Below are 20,589 nucleotides of genomic sequence, written 5' to 3'. Positions count from 1 at the left end.
CACAAAGTGTTGTTTTCCCTCATCCAGTTGGCCTTGTCCAAATGGACCTGCGGAGAAGAGAGGGGAGGCCGGTCCTGCTGGAGCCCAGCGCCGGCAGCAGCCAGCACCCACGCGGCCCGCGAGACGGGACCGGGCTGCAGCCCCTGCCTGGGATTCTTTTCCGTAAACCGTACAGCTGAATCCTCCAAGGCACGAGATGATACACTGCAGTTTTCTCGGTATATCTCTGCGTGTGGTATTTACTGGCTGTAGTTTAAATTCATGTAAAATGAATTGAGGAAGTGACCTTTCTCAGGACAAGGGGAAGGGCTGCAGGTGGGTGGCCACAGCTGCAAATATAAAATACTGGTGGTGGTTTTTTGGAGTTCTGGGTTTGTTGGGGTTTTTCTTTTTTTTTGTAAATTCATTTTTTCATGTTACAACGTGATGTGGACAAATGTTAACGTCAATAAAACTAGGGTCACCACATCATTTTTTAAAGTTGAGCACTAATTCACTGGTTGGATGGACCATAGTGAACCCGGAGTCCCCTTTTGATGGTCATTCGGGCGGTTTATAATTCTTGTCGTCACAAAGTGCGATGTGGTCCTTAGGTGCGCGTCTCCAGCGCTTAGGTGACTGTGTCTTTAGAATGAAGTCCTAGACATGGGAGCGCTCTGGATGCCACCGCGCTGAGGGTGGGGCTCCCTGACGTGTGTGTGCCGGTGTCCCGCTGCGAGAGTTGAGCAGGCGGCGTCCTGAAGGTCTGTGCACTCTTCTGTGTCCTGTCACGCTTGGGTCAGGAGGTTTTTAGGGATGACTGATAACTTACTAAGTGCGGTACCGTGGTCTGGTGCCTTCACACGTGTGGAGCACGGCTGACTTGCACCGATGGGAGTATCTTGTTTGTGATTCCCTTTAGTGGCTTTCTTTTTTTCTTTCAGTTTTACTGAGATATAATTGTGTCAATGGAAAAAAAGTGCACCACGTGAGAGTTGTGAGTTAAGTTTTATTTGGGGCAACATGAGGATGATAGCCCAGGAGACAGCCTCTCAGGAGCTCCGAGGAACTGCTCCGCAGAGGTTGGGGGCCGGGGGTCAGTAGACACGTGACTCTGGAGAGGGGGTGCGTGCAGTCGAGCACACATCTTGGCGGAAGGTGGCAGCTCGTCACGAGGAGCCGATGTCACCATTAATGACGTTAGTGCTTTTCTAGGCATGAGGAGGTGCGAGAAATCAGGCCCATAAAATCTGAAACTGTCTATCTGAAGGCCTGTTCTGCCAGCTTTTCCCAGAGCACCGAGGGCCTCCTTCCTGATCTCCACCCAGAACTCCTTTCAGGGGGTGTCAGAGGTCAGCGATGGCAGTGGCCAGTGACTTCATCCTTGTAGAGCAGATGGCGAGTGACAGTTTTCTGGTTAGCAGTTGACACACAGCATTGTGTGTTCAAGGTACACAGCATGATCTCACTTGCATATAAAACAAAATAACTACCACAGTAAGTGAGTAGGAGTTAGGAGTTAACATCCATCACCTCACACAGGTACAGAGAAAGAAGGAAAAAAGTGTATTTTCTTGTGACAAAATCAAAGAGGAGCCTCTTTTGGTTCAGGCAGAGCAGAGGTTCATCAAAACGCGACACTAGAGGAACCTCCTTTTCGCTGGGAAGTCACAGTTATTTACGGAAGAGCGAGTGGGGCTCTTCTAACACAGAGCACTTCGTGCCGCGTTCCTTTCATCAAATCCAGCTGCCACAGCCCAGCAGGCTTGGGAGGGAACCCTGCGCGGGAAGGTGCGGCTGGGAGAGGCGGGCATTCAGCTCTTGACTTCGAAGGAGCCATCGTTTTCCCTAAGATGCCAGGGCAGTATTTTTAGCACCACAGAGGGAGGCGTGGTCCGCTCTAAGAGGTGTTGGTTTGTTATTGGTGAGAGGGCCCCAAAGTCGGAAGCTTATAAACACACATCTTTAAATGTCGCATTTTCCCTGTTAACATCCAGACGTTTGCTTCTGTTCCCAGGAAGCCAGTACTGTGTCCTGCCCTCTACTGGCCGGAGGCAGACCTCTGCCCACTTTAGACATTAAGCCTCCGGAGGGGCGCTCAAGCAAAAGCAAAGACCCGCCGAGAGAAGAAGAGAGAGAGAGGAAAAAGAAAAAGCACAAAAAACGGTCTCGAACAAGATCACGCTCTCCCAAGTACCATTCGTCGTCCAAGTCCAGGTCTAGATCCCACTCGAGAGCAAAGCATTGTCTTCCCAGTGCCTATCGGACAGCACGGCGCTCGAGGTGGGTGTGCAGGGCGCCCGCGTGGCCGTGCATCTGGTGTGGGTGCAGACCCCCGCACCTGCTCACCAGCAGAGCTGGGCGGAGCCTCCCTAGCCCAGCTCCCCGAAAGCACAGACCCACACACTTGCGTGTGTTGACGAGAGATGCGCCCTGCCAACCCAAATAAGATCTTTTCAAAGTATTTTTTTAACCTGACTTTCTAAGGTTCATCAGCTACTGCCAGGTTTTTTAAAAATAGAGGTATTTACATTTTAACAGGTCTTAGAAGCAAGCCTAGCATATCGGCTGAAATGTGTGGAAGATCCACAGGGTTGGGGGTCTTTTGCTTGGTGTGCACGCGTAGGCTTTCCCAGGCTGACTCCTCATGACTGTGCAGACGGCGAAGCAGGAGGAATGTGTACTGTGCCTGTGTTCAGCTCCCCTGGCACAGCACCTACAGGTGCACGTAAAGGAGGGAGCACAGCGGCGCACATCTGTTTTCTCGATTAATTTGCTTCTGCAAACCTCTCACTCACAGTCAAGGAGCCGGCTTTTGAGGAAGCAGCCTAACATTTCAGGCAACAGAAGTAGAAAACCTGTAAGGATCACAGAATTTGCTGCTTAGTAAAGCAGGTATTTTTCTTTTTTTTAAAGCACCTGGCTCGCAGGAGGTTCAGGAAAGCAAATTTTTAATTTGAAAACTCACCTCACGCTTCTGCTTTATCCCTGAGTGTTGACTGGACGTCTCTCAGTTTCTCTTTAGCGCAGCGCTTGCACTGATCTAGTTCCTCTTCTACCGCTGGTGTTAGTTCTTTCCTTTCCGTGGGAAAAATGCAGGTGCCCTATATACCTTTTATTTTTTAATGTTTAAAAAAAAAAGTGTACTTGTATACACATCTGCCTGTCTTGAATATATCCTAGAGCAACATGCTTTCCCTAGAACAACATGCTTTCCCTATTTTTACCCAGACCAGACCTTAAAGGCTTGACAAGTATTTACACTTGTCTACAGTGAAATTAGAATAAATTTGATCTTTGGCTCTCTGCATTTCTTTTTAATAAATTTATTTATTTATTTATTTATTTATTTTTGGCTGCATTGGTCTTTGTTGCTGCACGTGGGCTTTCTCTAGTTGTGGTGAGCAGGAGCTACTCTTCGTTGAGGTGTGCAGGCTTCTCACTGCTGTGGCTTCTCTTGCTGTGGAGCACCGGCTCTAGGTGCACAGGCTTCAGCAGTTATGGTGTGCAGGCTTCAGTAGTTGTGGCTCACAGGCTCTAGAGCACAGGCTCAGTAGTTGTGGCGCACGGGCTTAGTTGCTCCGCGGCATGTGGGGTCTTCCCGGACCGGGTCTCAAAACCGTGTCCCCTGCATTGGCAGGTGGATTCTTAACCACTGCGCCACCAGGGAAGTCCCGTTCTCTGCGTTTTTGCTAGTTCTTTAGAAGTTCCATCACTCCTCCCTCTCTCTCTCCTTTCTCTCTCTCTCTCTCTCTCTCTCTCTCTCTCTCTCTCACACACACACACACACACACAGCTTGTTGTTGTCTAATTAAATGAACAACTTTGCTGACATATTTTTAATTTTTGAAAGTCCCCAGAAACTTTATATGTATATATCAAAATTTTTAAAGTTTCTTATTTGAAAAAATTTCTTGTAACATTATATAGTGGAAATAAATAAATAGGCCTGTACCAGCCCTCTGAGTAATAACATACCCAGTAAAACTCTTCCTAGTTATCCTTTATTCCAGGGCTCAAAGAGAAGAGAGTATAATGCATTCATAACCCCCCATCTAGGGGACTGGTAACTCTCAGGGTTCCTTAGATTGTTTCCTGGTGTAAGAAGTGAGTAGGGTTTCATGGTGAGTGATCAGCACATACAGTAGGTGCCGGTGTCTAGTACTGAAGGGAGCCTGTCTGGTCAGATGTGATGGCCACAGACCTTTCCCCCAGGTTGGTCCCGTTCAGAACTAGAAGTGTTCGTGAAGCACTTGGAATTTTAACTTTCTAGGATATATGTGATATTTATTGACTATCTATATATAATAGAGTAAGTCATTTTGTATGTTATTTTAATACATTTAAGATATTTTTTTATTTTAGAGTAGATTTACATATTTTACATGCAAGTATATTTTATATTGTTTTCATATATTCAGTGCTGACAAGTGCAAGAAGCAAAATCCTAATCCTTAGTTTGTAATTTTCAGTTAAAAGAAAAAGTTAAGTTCAAAAAATTTTTAGTGTGAGTTCTGTGATGGCAAACCACCAATTTTACCTTAATTTGACCTATAGTTAAAATATTTGTAAAAAGAGCTGAGTATTTTCGTAACTCCCAAACTGTTTTTTTAATCTCAGTAGTATCTCTGTGATACTTTTAGTTAATTTGAGTTAAATCAGCTGACTTAAGTTCACTAAATAAGTCAGATCTTTGATGTTTGATTTTGCAGTTTAGATAAAATATCAAGGCAGAGTGCAACTGTATTATAAAATTTTTAAAAAATAATATTATAAAATAAAACCTTCAAAGTATTTGTCCAGGAGTATTTGCCTTGAAAGCTTATATGTGACAGTGATGCTCCTTGAAATCAGACCACCTCTGAGCTCAGGGCCCAGAGGCGGGTTGCAGGTCTCTGATCGGAGGTATGGAGGAGAGACCAGCTGTCTTGTGGTGGGTCTCTGGGCCCTGGGGACATAAGTCAGATAAGTCACCTTCACCGGGTAGAATCCTGCCTCAGCTCTTATTTCTGAGAAGAGTGAGTTTTATTTGATAATACTGCCTTTTTTCTTAAGCTGGTTACAGACCTGCTTTCTTAATCCAGGCTCACACTAATAATTTCTAGGGATCCAACTGGATTTATAAAATAAACAGTTATAAAATGAGAGAGGTTGGTATTCTTGGTGATATGAATTGTATGAAGTATAAAAAAAAGAAATTTAAATTTTAACCAAAATATTGAAGTTGCTAATGATACTGTTATAATTTTCTCTTTCACTATCTGTCTTTTCAGATAGACTAACCCATGACAGACATAATGTCTGCATAGGATATATGAGACTTGTTTCTTGGGCCTGACACAACTTAATCAATTGTTCTAAAAAGACTACCGCCAGCTCCAAGTAAAATGACTTTTGTTAATATTTCTTTCTACTTGTAGGATATTACAGTTGAAATATATTTTATCTTGTCTATTAAATTACTGAAATCCTATATAAGATGTAGAAAGTTAAGATTAAAAAGCTTTTATGTCATAAGTAATTTTTATGTTAATATGTTAATGCTCGTATGGTTGAAGTCCCATTTATCAAATATGTCTAAATTATAGATGACTCTGGCTCTCCAAAGGTGAATTCGTCATAGAAAAATCTTTAGTTTTGGAAATCAGTCTTTTGCTTCTCAGAAAGCATAGTGATTACCGAAAGACAGTATTTGGTGTTTTTTAAATCAACATTGATTAAAGTATAATATGACTTCTTTCTCTGTTGTTTTCTACTTTTATATCACATTAGGTTTTATACCTTAATGGGGTGAAGATGTACTCATGCAATTCACTGCCTAAAATTAAAATCCACTTGTAACAGTGTAGGTATTTTAAAACAAAGTTCAATGAGACTAAAGCTTGAAATTCAGCTTATTTGTAAGGCTTTTTGATGAGATCACCTACGGCGTCGTGTCGTTGGTTAGTTGGTGGGGGTTGGCTTCGCCCGTTCTGAGGTTGCGGGGATTCTGGGTGGAACTGTGCAGCCCTGCGGTGTGAGGTGCTCTGTGTGGAGGAGGGTCGGGGGCCCCCAGGTCGCTTCCAGAAGTCAGGCTCCCTCGGGGCTTTCACCCGGGGAGGGGTCTGGGAGCTGGGGGTTGAGGTGGCTTTTGCAAGTGCTATATTTAATGTTCAAAAAGAACTCAGGCGGGCAAAATTGGGGTCGTACTTTAGTTTGAAATTTGTAATTCCTTACGTTTTCCCCCTGGTAAACTGCGTAGCAAACCGGTGAGGGTGGTTGGTTTAATCTCCTGATCCTGGCCCTTAAAGGAGGATGGGGTGCTTGACGTTCCCCCGAGGCGCTGGTTCACGTGCTGGTGTCCAGGAAGTGAGTCGTAACCCCAGGCAGAGCCCCGGCAGCTGCCGTGTTGGTAACCACGCTGGGGGAGAAGCTGTCCCCGCAGGAGGGGGGAAGGGCTTGCGGGTGAGGTCGGGCCCACAGTGCAAGCTTGAGAAGAACTAAAACCTGGGAGCCTCTTCCTTGTTCAGCCTGCTTGGTACCAGATCCTTGCTGCCGGGTCCCCAGTGCTGCTTGTGCAGTTCCGTGAGGACCTGTGTGTGAGTAGTAAAGTAACAGGAATGGAGGAAGTGGGTTCCTGAAATGGTTAAACGCTGCTGGAAAGAAGCTATTTGTAAATATCACTATCATTCAGATGAGAAGTCTCCTTAGGACTCTCTTTGAAAGCAAACCATTGTGATCATTTAAGAAAAACAATCTGAGTTGCATTATGCTTGAAAATTTTTTAATTCAGACTATTTCATTTTCTTTATGAGAAGGCTTCCGGTCACATTATACAGATGATTTACTTACAAAGTGGAACTCCTGTTTCTTGCACTGTGCCATGGTAGCAATATTCAGACCCTACTTAACAGAATAAAAGCATTGGAGCTTCTTTAATTAAAATAAAACCTAAGTATCATCTGGTGTAGCTCATGGCCCTTCGTTCTGAGATGGGCTTTTTCCCAGGTAACTTGGAATCTACTGGTAACAGGCACTTCACTTCAAAGAAAGCTAGTACCAGTGGCCACTGCAAAGTGGTATTGTATGTCAAAGTTAGGGATTTGCAGACATTAAAAACTAATTTATTTTCCTGATTATTGAGTTTATTGTAGAAGTCTGTGTTTAAGCGTTCCATAGGTGCTGTGGCTTTGATTGAGCAGAGCTTTTTTCGGGGCTCTAGCGCCGCGCAGCCCAGCACATGTCATTCTGAATGTGAAGGATGTGCCTCCGTGCCACAGACCCATGGCCTCCCAGGGATGCTGAGCTCGGAGCCTTGTCAGAGCAGCTCACAGTGGCGGCAGCGCAGCAAGGCAGTTACCGGGCAGCCTCGACCACGAACAGATTTGACTCCTGGAGCTCTTTTGAGGGAAAGCCTGGTAAAATGTCAAGGTGTCTGACTGACCTCACCTTTGTAATCTGTTACTTAAATCTTAGGAAAGCTCTGGAAACAAAAATCACAACCATTGTATAACCTGAAAAGCAGTTGTGTCAGAGGAGCCCCAGAGCCAAGGCGCGTTTCTCCCGGAGCAGGTCATTCCGTGGCTGTGGTGTTTTTCAGGAGTGACTCAGCGTTCCCCCTGTGACACAGAGGGTGGAATGTGATTACAAGCTGATCTTTGCAACAACGGTGTGCGTTGTTGGGGGTTTTACTGTGACTAAAATGATTCCGTGTAGAACTTCTTTAGATGACAAAATCAAAACATCTCTTCTGTATATCATTTTTTGAGTGGGTTGTCATAGAAATAGAATGGAAAGAAATTCCACCCCCCCCCCCCAGATTTCTGCTTATTTCAGGTCTCCCCAAAATAGTAATTTCACTGAATGGACAAAAAACTAAAATAAGAGTCCTAAACCCATTGTTAAAGGGCCCTCCGTTAGGACCTTGACCCCGTGGGTGAGGGTCTCGAGTTGGAGTTCTGCGTGCTGGTGTCTGTGGGGCATGGTTGCCCTGTGTGGATCACGGCACTGCATGAATAGAATAGTCCTTCTCCAGGCACAGGAAAGGGAAGAAAAAATATTAGACATCTCATAAACAAATGATTTAGCCAAAATTTTCATGGGAACGGCATGGTCTGAATTGGATTGAAGGTTCAGGCTTCCTGCCAGTGGGCCTGCAGCCTGTTCTTCATGCTGAGAGGCCATAAGATGAGTGCAAACAAGAGAGACTTCCAGGGGGTCCTCGAGCTTCATCACGTTTCAGTTTCTTCCTCTCGCCGGTGTTCAGAACAAGTAGAAACAACTCACTTGGATCTTGTTGCTTTCCTTACCTAATTTTGACAGCAACACCAGTGAGCCGAACATGTTTCAGGGAGACCAGATGGGCAAAGGCAAGAGGAAGGAACAGCAGCAGCGGGCCTGCGTCCACCGGGGGCCGCAGGGAGAGCCCGGTGGGCGGGGCTGGCTCCTGCTGACTGTGCACCAGCAGCCTCAGCATGAGTTGTGCCCCACTTAGAAGCTTAGCATTGGTGTGAGGAGCGTTCTGCCTCTGAGCCTGGATCCAGTTCCGGGTCAGCAGAGTAGGGAGGCTGGGGGCGGGCCTTGAAGGGACAGGCAGGGACCCACCACGCCCCACGGGCTCAGGCCAGGGCTGGCCTCCGTCTCAGCAGTGGAGGTGCTCCCCTGCCCACCCCACACAGGACTGAAATGCCTGCTTTCCTTTGCCAGGTCCCGGTCCCGGTCCCCTCGGAGACGAGCGCACTCCCCCGAGAGACGGCGGGAGGACAGGAGTGTCCCCACCGCCTACCGAATGAGTAACAGCCCTGGAGTCAGCAGGAAGCGGACCCGGTCCAGGTAGGCGGCGGAGCTTTCGCAGACACGGGACCTGCGCTGGAAGGTGGGGCTCCCACGTCTCCGGCACAGAGCTGTCCGGAACCGGGGAGCAGCTGCTCTGGCCGATACCGAGTCACCCTGGCAGCGTTTTCACTGCTTTGGAACTCAGAAGCAGAGGGCACTTGCCTGTGCTGGAACACGTCTGTCTTTGCAGCTGGCTGGGAACTCTTGGGGTCACATTTCCCCCAAGTCTAGCTGCCCCTAGACCCCCACACACAGCTCCTTGCCCTTTACGTGTTGAGAAGGGAAAGGAGCAGAGGGATGAGTGACAAGGAGAATCCGAAGTTCAGGTTTCAAGTGGATCCCTCCTGCTGCCCAGGTGGCCACGCCTCAGCTGCAGCTCCCAGGAGAGTGCCACAGGGTCCTCGTGGGGTCTGAGAGCAGGGAGAGGGCCCATCCTCTGGCCCCTTGACCACTAGGAGAGACCTGTCTAGTTGAGGAGAGTGAGGGAGGCTGGTTCCCATGTCGCCATCACCCCCAGTCTGGGCCTTGGACGCTCAGCGAGCCAGGGCCCCTGCCCCCGCTCCCAGGAAGAGAGCTCCGGGGCTGACCTCTGCCACCAGAGGCCCTGGCACCACCACTGACTTGAGGAGACACAGGACCCAAGCCAGGAGCATGGCCGGTGGACCAGTGGGCGTTTCCCTCTCGGCTGAGGGGTGCCATCTGGGGATTGTCCCGTCCAGCGTGGATGATGCCACCTGAATGCTTTATGTCACTTGGCTTCTGTATTTCCATTCTCTCTGAAAATGAGGGCTTCCCATTTTTTGTGTCCCTGTACTGGAGTTAAGGCAGGCCCTGGCTCTGGTAGGTAGACAAGGAGCATTGCTGTCCCAGTGACCAAGGCACCCAGAAAAGGGCAAGACGCCATTGTTGCCTGTCGTAGTCTCAGAATTCATGATGCCATGCTGCTGAGTGTCAGGACACCCGGGGTTCCAGAACCTTCCAGAGTCTTCCAGAGGACAAATCTGCATCTCAGGTGTCCACCATTCTTGGACAAATGAACCCAGCCATCACCCAAACCTGCCTCAGAGACGCCCCTCCATCAGCAAACATCCTCAACAGGAGCAGTTCTTTTTTTTTTTTTTTTTTTTAACATCTTTATTGGAGTATAGTTGCTTTACAATGTTGTGTTAGTTTCTGCTGTATAACAAAGTGACTCAGCTACATGTATACATGCAGGAGCAGTTCTGAAAGGCGTTTCTAACTGAAAAATGTTCCTGCAGTCTGGCTAGTTATGCAATAGTTCCATTAAATGATAAAATGTCATCTCTGTTTCTTAAAACAGAAAAATCAGGAAAGGAGCTGTAAAACTGATATATTTCAGTGAAGGCTTCATGTACAGACTCACTCCTTCTGTTTATAAATTTCATTTTGTGCCTTGGAACTCACACACTAAGCATACGTGACTGTTGCAGGATAAAATGATGAAAATTGAAGTCCATTTTAAATTTTATTCCTTATGCAAGTAATTGACATTTGAAATTTATCATCACCCTTGGTACATGTAAAGGGCATGGTCTAAAATTAATTCCTTGTAGCCGAAGATCTCTCCTAACAGAAGAGTTCTTGCTTTGCCCTCAAATTAACCTTTGCATTAAAAGAGCTGTCACTAGAGAAGATGGTGATTATATTAGGATTCATCAGAGCTTGTGTTATCATCAGAACTTTAATAAGTCAGACAAAAGAAGTTAAGATTCAGCTTAGTGCAGGGCCTAGCTACCCTGCCCTGGTAGATAGGATCAAGCCTGTGACCTGACTCAGGGGTCATGGACAGTGGTGGACTCAGGAGGAACCCAGTAGAAGTGCACGATTACTGGTCGATGTCCTGGGCTTGATTATAAACCCAGAGTTTCTGTAGGCCAAGAATCTGTTCTGTTAGCAGGCGAGTTGTGTTAGCCCAGCAGTCAGGCTGTCCCCTCCGTCCTTCTGCTCGGAGTAGCTTCGGGGTCTCTGCTTCAGTGTGGCAGCAGGTGACTGACTCGTCCACCAAGTCAGGGTCACTTTAATCCCGTCAGGTCACCCCAACTGAGGGGAAAGTGCCTCCTGCCAGATTTGAAGGATTATTTCTACAAGCTGATCCCTGAATGCTTCTTTCACTAACTTTTTTTTCTATTTTCTTCTTCTTCTTTCTTTAAACTTAACATTTTTTTTAATTTATTTATTATTTTTGACTGCATTGGTTCTTCGTTGCTGCGCGCGGGCTTTCTCTAGTTGTGGCGAGCAGGGGCTGCTCTTCGTTGTGGTGTGCGGGCTTCTCACTGCGGTGGCCTCTCGTTGCGGAGCACGGGCTCTAGAGTGCAGACTCAGTAGTTGTGGCTCGCAGGCTCTAGAGCGCAGGCTCAGTAGTTGGGGCGCACGGGCTTAGTTGCTCCACAGCATGTGGGATCTCCCTGGACCAGGGCTCAAACCCATGTCCTCTGCATTGGCAGGCAGATTCTTAACCACTGCGCCACCAGGGAGGTCCCTGACTTCTATTTTTGAAAAACTTTTAACTTATTAGAAAGTTTTTAACTTACTACTTAAAAATACCCATCTGCATGTAACTTGTAGCTGGATTCAGTGTTAATGTTTTGCCACATTTGCTTTCCTTTCTCTCTCCTCCTCTTCCTCCCTCTCTCATGCCCTCCTGTGAGTGTATATTTCATGACTTTGACAAGCCCAGGTCACCTGTATCATTGAAGGTCCCACACTCTGGATTTGTCTTACTGTGTCCTTTTGGCTGTGTTCATGTTAAGTATTTTTAGCAAGAATACTCTATAGCGATGCTGTGTAACTTCCCATTGCATCACACCAGGAGGCACACAAGTGTCCCTTTGTCCCATTGCCAGTGACACTGAGTTTGATCACTTGGTTAAGGTTGTGTCTGCTGTGTAATTGTACCTTTTCCTCTTTGAACTAACAAGTCATCTGTGGGGTGGCACTGGAGCAATGTGAGTGTCCTGTGGCCAGCAGCTTCCTCCTCATTTCTTCTCTAAACACCCGCCTTTGTTTTAGTGTCACTGTGGACTTTGGGTTTGGGGGTTTGTTTTTTATTTGTTGTGCAACAGTCCGTTGCCATTATAATCTATTTGATGGTAACATTGTCTCACATTTGGCCCCATTGTTCTTTGAGTACTTTGTCACTTTTGGCCCAAGATATTCCAGGCTTAGCTGGTGCTTTCCCTGCCCCAGACCTGGAGTCAGCTGTTTCTCCTAGGAATCCTGGTTCCTTTTAGTGCTTGGAGATCCAGATCAGGGCAGAGTGAATATTTTTTTTTTTTTTTTTTCTTTTTGCGGTATGCGGGCCTCTCACCGTTGTGGCCTCTCCCGTTGCGGAGCACAGGCTCCGGACGCGCAGGCCTAGCGGCCATGGCTCACGGGCCCAGCCGCTCCGCGGCATATGGGATCCTCCCAGACCGGGGCACGAACCCGTATCCCCTGCATCGGCAGGCGGACTCTCAACCACTGCGCCACCAGGGAGGCCCGGGCAGAGTGAATATTTTTAAAAGTAAAATTCATGAAAATGTTTAGCCAAATCATATTACAGTACACTCCAACAGGAAGTCCCAGTTACTTTATGACAGTAAATAGTATGTGATTGATTAGGGTGGGGGGCAGGGTTTAGCATTGAATCCCTACAGCTCAGCACTCACCGAGCACATCAGCAGACACTTGTTGAGTGAGTGAATGGGAATATGCTACTGTTCTGCGGTTCTTGTATCATAACATGAAGTGTTATTAATTCAGTGTAGATTATGACAATTGAAAGATGCATATCATAATTCCGTAAAGCAACCACTAAAAATAAAAAGGTTAAAAATCCAATAGAGACTGTTAAAGAGAACCATAAAAATGCTTTATTAATGCAAAAGAAAGCAGAAAAGTGGGGAAGAGGAGGAAAAAGAACAAATGGACAGCTAGAAAACAAGAAGATTGTTAACACCATCCATACAAATAATTACATTAAATGTAAGCAGACTAAAAACTCTAGTTAAAAGGCAGAGATTTTAGACTGCATTAAAAAGCAAAACTTAATACTAAGCTGCTTATAAGAGATACTTTAAATATACAAATAGGTTAAAATCTAAAAGATACACCGTACAATGCTAATAAGAAGAAAGGTGGTGTGGCCGTATTAACAGGAGACCATGCAGACTTGAAAAAGTGGTGCTAGAGATCAAGAAGGCAGTTTCATAATGATGAAGGGGCCAGCCCTTCATGAGGACATAATGTTTTAAATGTGTGCATTGAATACAAGAGCTTTAAAATACTTGAAACAAAACTGACAGAACTAAAGGGAAAGGCAGGCAGTAGAACACTAGAGATGCGGCACATATGAACAGCACTGTTGACCAGCTAAACACTACCACCTGCAGTGAAGCGTGCACACTCTCGTGACATGCGCATGGGTCAGTCACCTGGCTAAATCGTTCCCTGTAACACTGAATGAGTCCCAGCACATTCCAAAAGACTCAGATGATACAGAGTATGTTGTCTTACCACATAAAAATCTGTAGAAAGGTATCTGGAAAGTCCCCAAATACTTGGAAGTTAACACATTTTAAATTACCCATAGGTCAAAGAAGACATCACAAGAGAAAGTAGAAAATATGTTGAAATGAATGATACTGAAAATGTAACACACTCCTTCTGCAGCTGTACTCAGAAGGAAGTTAGTAGCTTTAAGTGTTTATATTAGAAAAAAAAAGAAAGGTCTAAAAACTAATCTTCTGTCTTAAGCTAGAAAAAGGAAGAACAAATTAATCTCAGAGTAAATAGAGGCAAGGAAATCATAAAAATAAGATCAGAAATCAACAAAATAGAAAACAGACTGACAGAGGAAAACAGTAAAACCAAATGATGGTTCTTTTTTTTTTTTTTTTTTTTTTGCGGTACGCGGGCCTCTCACTGCTGTGGCCTCTCCCGTTGCGGAGCACAGGCTCCGGACGCGCAGGCTCAGCGGCCATGGCTCACGGGCCCAGCCGCTCCACGGCATGTGGGATCTTCCCGGACCGGGGCATGAACCCATGTCCCCTGCATTGGCAGGCAGACTCTCAACCACTGCACCACCAGGGAAACCCCAAATGATGGTTCTTTGAAAATGATTTTTTAAAATGATAAATCTTTTTTTAGATTGATCAAGAATGAAAGACCCTATAGACATTAAAAGGATGATAAGGAAATAAATCTCATTCCGGTTAATTTTTTTTTTTAAAGACACATTTATTCAGCGTCATGATCAGACTATTACATTTAGCAATCAACAGCATGGGTGCAAAAAAAAAAAAAATCTACATTAAAACCCTTTGTTGGAATGCTTTACACTTTCCACAGAACAGAAACTAAAATAACCTGTTACACAATTAGTCACAAATACAGTCCTCGAGTTTTTTTGCCCATACACATGAGTATTGTCTAAAACATGTCTTCTTTGTAGCAGCTAGGCCCTGCCACCACTGTGCTTGGCTGAGTTCACAAATCTGTTGTAACCGGTAGCTTCCCTGTCACTTCTCTGGCTCTCCTCTCCTGCTAAGCTTTGTTTCCTGGCAGTAATCAAAACCTTCTGCCACTGCCACTGCCATAGCTACTGCTGCTGCTGGAACCACCATAGCCACCTTGGTTTTGGGGTTTGGCAAAGTATTGGCCTCCACTACCATAGGGGCCAGAACTTCTGCCTCCAAAGTTTCCTCCTTTCATGGGTCCGAAATTGGAAGATTGATTGTTGTAACTGCCAAAATCATTGTAGCTTCCACCACCTCCAAAATTGCTTCCATCATTACCAAATCCATTATAGCCATCCCCACTGCCACCATATCCACCACCACCACGGCTGCCACCAAAGCCACCTCGACCACTGAAGTTTCCTCCACGACCAAAGTTGTCATTCCCACCAAAACCACCTCCCCGACCACCACCAAAGTTTCCAGAACCACTTGGACCTCTTTGGCTGGATGAAGCACTAGCCATCTCTTGCTTAGATAGGGCTTTCCTTATTTCACAGTTGTGGCCATTCACAGTGTGGTATTTCTGAATGACAATGTTATCTACAGAGTCATGGTCATCAAAGGTTACGAAAGCAAAGCCTCTCTTTTGGCCACTGCCTCGATCAGTCATGATTTCAATCACTTCAATTTTCCCATACTGTTCAAAATAATCTCTTAGATGATGTTCTTCAGTGTCTTCTTTAATGCCACCAACAAAAATCTTTTTCACAGTTAAGTGGGCACCAGGTCTTTGAGAATCTTCTCTTGAGACGGCCCTCTTTGGTTCCACAGCTCTTCCATCCACCTTGTGTGGCCTTGCATTCATGGCCGCATCCACCTCCTCCACAGTGGCATATGTGACAAACCCGAAGCCTCTGGAGCATTTGGTGTTTGGATCCCTCATAACCACACAATCTGTGAGCATTCCCCACTGCTCAAAATGGCTCCTCAGACTCTCATCGGTTGTTTCAAAGCTCAAACCTGCGATGAACAGCTTCCGCAGCTGTTCGGGCTCTTTGGGTGACTCTGACTTAGACATGACGGCAGTGGAGGGGGGCGGGGGAGACGTTAACGATGCTTACTCGGCGCTGTCCACGAGCAGAAAGTCATTCCGGTTAATTTAACAGCATAGGTGAAATGGACAAATTCCTTGAAAGAAACAAACTACCAAATGGACAGCAGAAGAAATGGAAAATCTAAGTAGCTCCACATCTGCTAAAGAAACTGAATTTATAATTTAAAACCTTTCCACAAAACTCCAGGCCCAGGTGACTTTCATCAGTAGAGTCTAACAAACATTCAAGAAAAAGGGGATAACCAATTTTATAGACACTTCAAAGGAAATAGAAGAGAGAACACTTCCCAGTTCACCTCATGAGACCATCCTAAAGCAGATGGACAGTGTATGCACATCTGTGTGGTGTGGAGTGTGGTGTGTTTTGTTGGGGGGGTGTGGATGTGTGTGCACACGCATGTGTTTATTCATAAACTAATACTCTCAGGAAAATAAGTGCAAAAATCCTTAACAAAGTATTAGCTGATTTGAGTCTAGCAATTAACTAAAAGGATAAAATACATCAGGACCAAATGGGGTTTGTCTCAGAAATGCAAGGTTCTTTAACATTCAAAAACCAGTCATTGTAATTCACAGTATTGACAGAATAAGTGAAGAAAATCATATGACATCTCAATAGATGCAGAAAAAAATATTTGACACAATTCATCACCCATTCATTAAAAAGAGAAAGGGCGGGGGAGAAAACTTGGCAAAAGCAGGAATAGAAGGAAATTTTCTCCATCTGGTAAAGGGCATCTTTTTTTTTTTTTTTTTGTCTGGCCACACCCTGTGGCTTGTGGGATCTTAGTTCCCCAACCAGGGATTGAACCCGTGCCCTCAGCAGTGGACGTGTGGAGTCCTCATCACTGGACAGCCAGGGAATTCCCAAAGGACATCTTTGCAAAGCCTACAGCTAGCATCACACTTGGCGGTGCCTTCCGCCTGAGATCAGAGACAACGCCAAGGTGTCTGCTCTGTAATAGAATTCATAGCCTCAACAGTAAGGCAAGAAAAAAGAAATAGAAGGCCTAAAGATTGCAAAGGAGAGCGTAAAGCTGTGTCTTCTTACATAATCGTAAAATCTTGAGGAACCTCTAAGTTTATTTCTGTATACTAACCTAGAACAACCGAAAAATGAAGTTAAAAACAATACTAATTGGAACAGTATCAAAAAAACAAACTACTTATGGATAAATGTAAGGAAATATGTCTAAGATCTCTCTACACTGAAAATCCCAAAACATTTCAGAGAAAATTAGGAAACCTAAATAAATGGAGAGAAAGTCCATATTCATGGATCGGAAGGCTCAGTATTGTTCCGATGGCTCTTCTCCACAAAATGACCTGTAGATCCAATACAATCCCAGTCAGAACTGCCCTAGGCTTCTTGTAGATGCTGGCATACTGACTAGCAGTCAAAACCACCTTGAAAACATAAGTTGGAGGACTCTTACTACCCATTCAAGACTTGACTAGAGAGCTACAGTAATCAGACAGTGTGCGCCGTACACCTGAAAAAGGTGAAGAGGCAAAACAGTGCAGTGAGGAAAAGTCGTTTTTCAGCAAATCTTGACTGAACAGCTGGACATCAGAATGGAAGAAAAGTGACCTTGTACCCCAAATACCAAGCTTAACTCAAGATGGATCACAGACCTAAACATGAAAACTAGAACCATTCTGTTTTTGAAGAAAACAAGGAGAGTACATTTATGAGGTGGCAGAGATTCCTGAGGATGTAGAAAATGGCACCATAGGAGAAAAAAATTACAAATTTGACTTCATTGAAATTGAAAACTTCATTCAAAAGGGACAGTTAAGAAAGCACATCGGCAGGCCCCAGATGGGGAGAAATATTTGCACTGTGGATCTTTGACAAAGGTCTACGTCAGTTCCAGAAAGGCAGCCCAATTAGAAGAGGGGCAGACGGCTTGAAAGACATTTCCTAACAGAATGTGTTTCGGGTCCATCTCTCCATCGGCCTGGAAGGCTGTTGTCACTGCACTGTGAAGGAGAGGAGCTTCCCGTCCCGTAATGAGGCCTCGGCGGGGCAGCCTCCTGGCCGAGCGCCTGCACTTCCCTACTGCCGGAGTGTTCGTTGTGTCCCCGGGTGTTGCAGCTGTCTGTACGCTTGCTGTGGCTGAACCAAGAAAGAAGGCGTATGCAGATGTCGACAGAAGTTATGATTCCATAAAAGATTTTGAGGAGATGAGGAAGGCTGGTATCTCTTAGAGTGCAAAGTGATTTTGGAATGTAAAGGATTTATCTGGGTTGAGTTCCACAGTAGTTTGTCACATGCTTGTGTTTTGAAACTATGAACTATGCCTATCTGGGCTAAGGAATAGTTTCTCTTGATAAATAAACCACAAATACCTTGGTGGAAAAAAAAAGAATATATTTAAATAGCCAGTGAAGGTAGCATATGAAAAGGTGCTCAGCTTCCTTAGTCATCTGTCAGGGAAATGCAGATTAAAACCGCAGTGAGATGCTCTTCACACTGACAAGAATGGCTGAAAACAAGCAAGACGGACATTACTAAGTGTTGAAACACTTGGGAAACAGTTTGGCGGTTTCCTACAGAGTTATGGCCTGACCGTGCTAGTCCCAGGTGTTTACTCGCCATAAACATTTGACCACAGACGCAACTTGATTTGTAATTGCTAAAAACCGGAAACAACCCAGATGTCTGTTAACAGGAGAAAGCCTCAACCAGTGATGGCAGATTCATACAGTGTAATGCTACCCAGCAGCGAGAAGAAACCCACCTCATGAAGCATCTCAGAAACATCCTGCTCGAGCGAAAGAAGCCAGTCACAAAAGACTAATACTGTGTGATCCGATTTATCTGAAGTTTTCGTTTATGTGATAGAAGTCAGAGCAGTGGGTATCTGTGATGGTGGGGCAGGGGATGCAGGTGCCTGAGAGCATCAGTGGAAGAACCTTCTGGATGGTAGAAAGTTCCTGGTCGTGACGGGTCTGGGTTTCACCATGTCTGCCCAAACTCATCAAATAGCACTTCAGACCTTTGCATTTCGCTGGATATAAAGCACACCTCAATTTAAAAAACAAAAAGATTAGTTAATTCCTTAAGTGAACGCTTAGAAAGTTTTGTCATGAGATCAAGCTGTAGTGAAACTGAACGTGATTTACAGTTCAGGATTGCTCACCTACCTTTAATTAATTCATGTAGGCAGCCATCAGAACTTAGCCGGATGTGGGGCTGAAATCATTTGGGACGTATGTCACGTGCTACTAAGTATTTTATTTATTGTTTTATTAGCTGTTTCCTTTGAAATCCTAGCCATGTGTTTACAGACAAAAAGTCACAAAATGTCTGCAGTGTAGGAAGCAGGCCTGTGGTGTGCACTTCCCACTTCTGTGTACCCAGCACCGGGAACAGCCTCTTCTTTACGGGCCACTTCTCTTGCTCCTGTCCTGCACGTAGGCCAGCGCACCAGGGACACTCCCCACAGCTGCACTGAGGTTGCCCAGCTGCCACCACACAGGGCCAGGTCCTTGTTGTTGAGGCGGAGCCCGAAAGCCGCGCCCTGCCCGGCGGGAGGGTCAGCTTGCTTCCCCGGCCAGCAGCCTCCTGCACCAGGGGTCCGCGGGAGCCGCCCCAGGGAGGTGCCCTGACGAGTGACAGGCGGGCTGACAGGTGCACTGGTCTTGGGGTGGGTGGGCGTGTAGACGGGCCCCGGGGTGTCTCCAGGTTGGGAAGGGCCTGTGAGCCACCTGAGTCCCGAGGAGCCAGGAGGAGTGTGAGCTGTGCAGGCGGTGACCCAGGACGTCCGTATTTAGAGCGGTGACGGCACGCGGGCAAGTGACAGCGCCAGGAGCCCGTCATCCACCCTCCGGCCGCGCTCTGAGGACGAGGGCGCGGGCATCGGGTGGTGTCTCCCGAGGTCCAGTTCCCGTGCTGTCGCCCAGCTGCCCACGGCCAGGGATCCACCCTCTAGTGCTTTGCAGCAAGTCGCAGCCCAGGAGGAAGTGGGGAGCAACAGAAACTGAGACGGGGGCTGATGAAACCAGCGGTGACCTGTGCCTGCAGAGACTCTCCAGGAGACGGTCCCCGCAGGAGGGCGGCCTGCAGCCCAGGCGCCCGGCGGGTTCTGAAGGGCGGGCAACCGTGGTCTCAGGAGAAGCAGGCAGGGGCCAGCAGCTCAGCGCTTCCACCGCGTACACATTCCCTCTTTCTTGCTGTGTTTTAGGGCCGTGGGGAGGGGGGTCACGGGGCAGGGCGTGGAGTGCAGTGAGAGCTGCCTCTGGGCGGCAGGCGGTGGGCCCAGGCAGAGTGCGGGCTGCGGGTCTGGAGGGGGCAGGGGCCGGGGGGCGTTTCTGACGCGGAGTCACGGGCCTTGGCAACTCGGAGGACGTGGGCAGCGAGGCGCGGCCCGCGCGGCCGGTGGGAGAGCGGGTGGCCCCGGGGCCCGTCAGCCTCAGGCCAGAAGGACACGCCGAGCGTCTGTGCTCGCAGTGCTCGGTTTTGATGATTTTCCACTTCTGGTTGGAAATTCCCATTAAGTCAGCGTAAATGAACAAGCAGTACAGACAGCACTTGGTTACTTATCTTGGGTTATTTTAAATGTAGATAAAGTGCTGATCGTGTTTTAAACCCACAGGCATCTGACTTCAGGACTTCTGCCGAGAAGCTGGTCTACGTTTTGCTTCTGCACGACTTTTATTTTGTTATGTCCATCCGTTTCAAGTTAATTAAATGTGTATGGTTTTAAAAAGGAGTCCATGTGTATAGAAGGGTGGGTGGAATCGCCGACTTGTCCCATGGAGAGTACTCGGAACGCCGTCAGAGCCAGCGCTGTGCCTTTGTCTAAACCTGCTTTCCTTCCAGAAGCCCCCATGAGAAGAAGAAGAAGAGGCGCTCACGGTCACGGACCAAGTCCAAGGCCGGCTCCCAGCCAGCCTCCCCGAGCAAGCAGGCCGCGCGCCGGCACTCGGCCAGCATCTCTCCTGTGGAGAGTCGGGGCTCCAGCCAGGAGCGCTCCAGGTAACCCCGCCCTGACCTCTGGGCCACGGGGTGGGGGGGGCGGGGGGCACCGAGAAGGGGCGGGCTGGCAGACCCCCGGCCCCGGGCCCTGCGCCGCACATCCCTCCCGGGTGTCACTTGGGCTCCAGATGAGGAGAGGGCGCACACTGAGGGGGGCGGCCAGAAGCCGCCCCCGGCGCCCTGGGCCGCCTGCCCTGCGCTCGGGCAGGGGGCACCCTGCGACCGGGAGTGGAGCGGCC

General features: G+C 47.0%; 1 protein-coding gene and 1 pseudogene across 5 annotated transcripts in view; one reads left to right on the top strand and one right to left on the bottom strand.

Moving 5' to 3' along the window:
• The window catches only part of SFSWAP (splicing factor SWAP), an 84,630-nt gene that overhangs the window by 62,132 nt on the left and 1,909 nt on the right, over nt 1-20,589 (top strand). For 2 of the 4 annotated variants that reach the window (XM_081253147.1, XM_081253150.1), the window contains 3 exons: nt 1,997-2,262; nt 8,665-8,790; nt 20,195-20,350. In XM_081253147.1, the coding sequence (XP_081109273.1) occupies nt 1,997-2,262; nt 8,665-8,790; nt 20,195-20,350 (548 nt within the window). Of the gene's footprint in view, nt 1-1,996; nt 2,263-8,664; nt 8,791-9,805; nt 9,904-20,194; nt 20,351-20,589 lie in introns of those variants that run through there. The other 2 variants (XM_081253148.1, XM_081253149.1) reach the window with 2 other exon arrangements.
• On the bottom strand, nt 13,725-15,408 carry LOC308627261 (heterogeneous nuclear ribonucleoprotein A1-like; annotated as a pseudogene). Its single transcript has one exon. The product of its transcript is annotated as a heterogeneous nuclear ribonucleoprotein A1-like (transcript).

This window comes from Mesoplodon bidens (genome assembly GCF_964165515.1).
Source record: "Mesoplodon bidens genome assembly, chromosome: 13".
In the NCBI taxonomy this organism is placed as follows: domain Eukaryota; kingdom Metazoa; phylum Chordata; class Mammalia; order Artiodactyla; family Ziphiidae; genus Mesoplodon; species Mesoplodon bidens.
The sequence above is the reverse complement of the archived record's forward strand: the minus strand, read 5'-3'. Positions and strand labels throughout refer to the sequence as shown.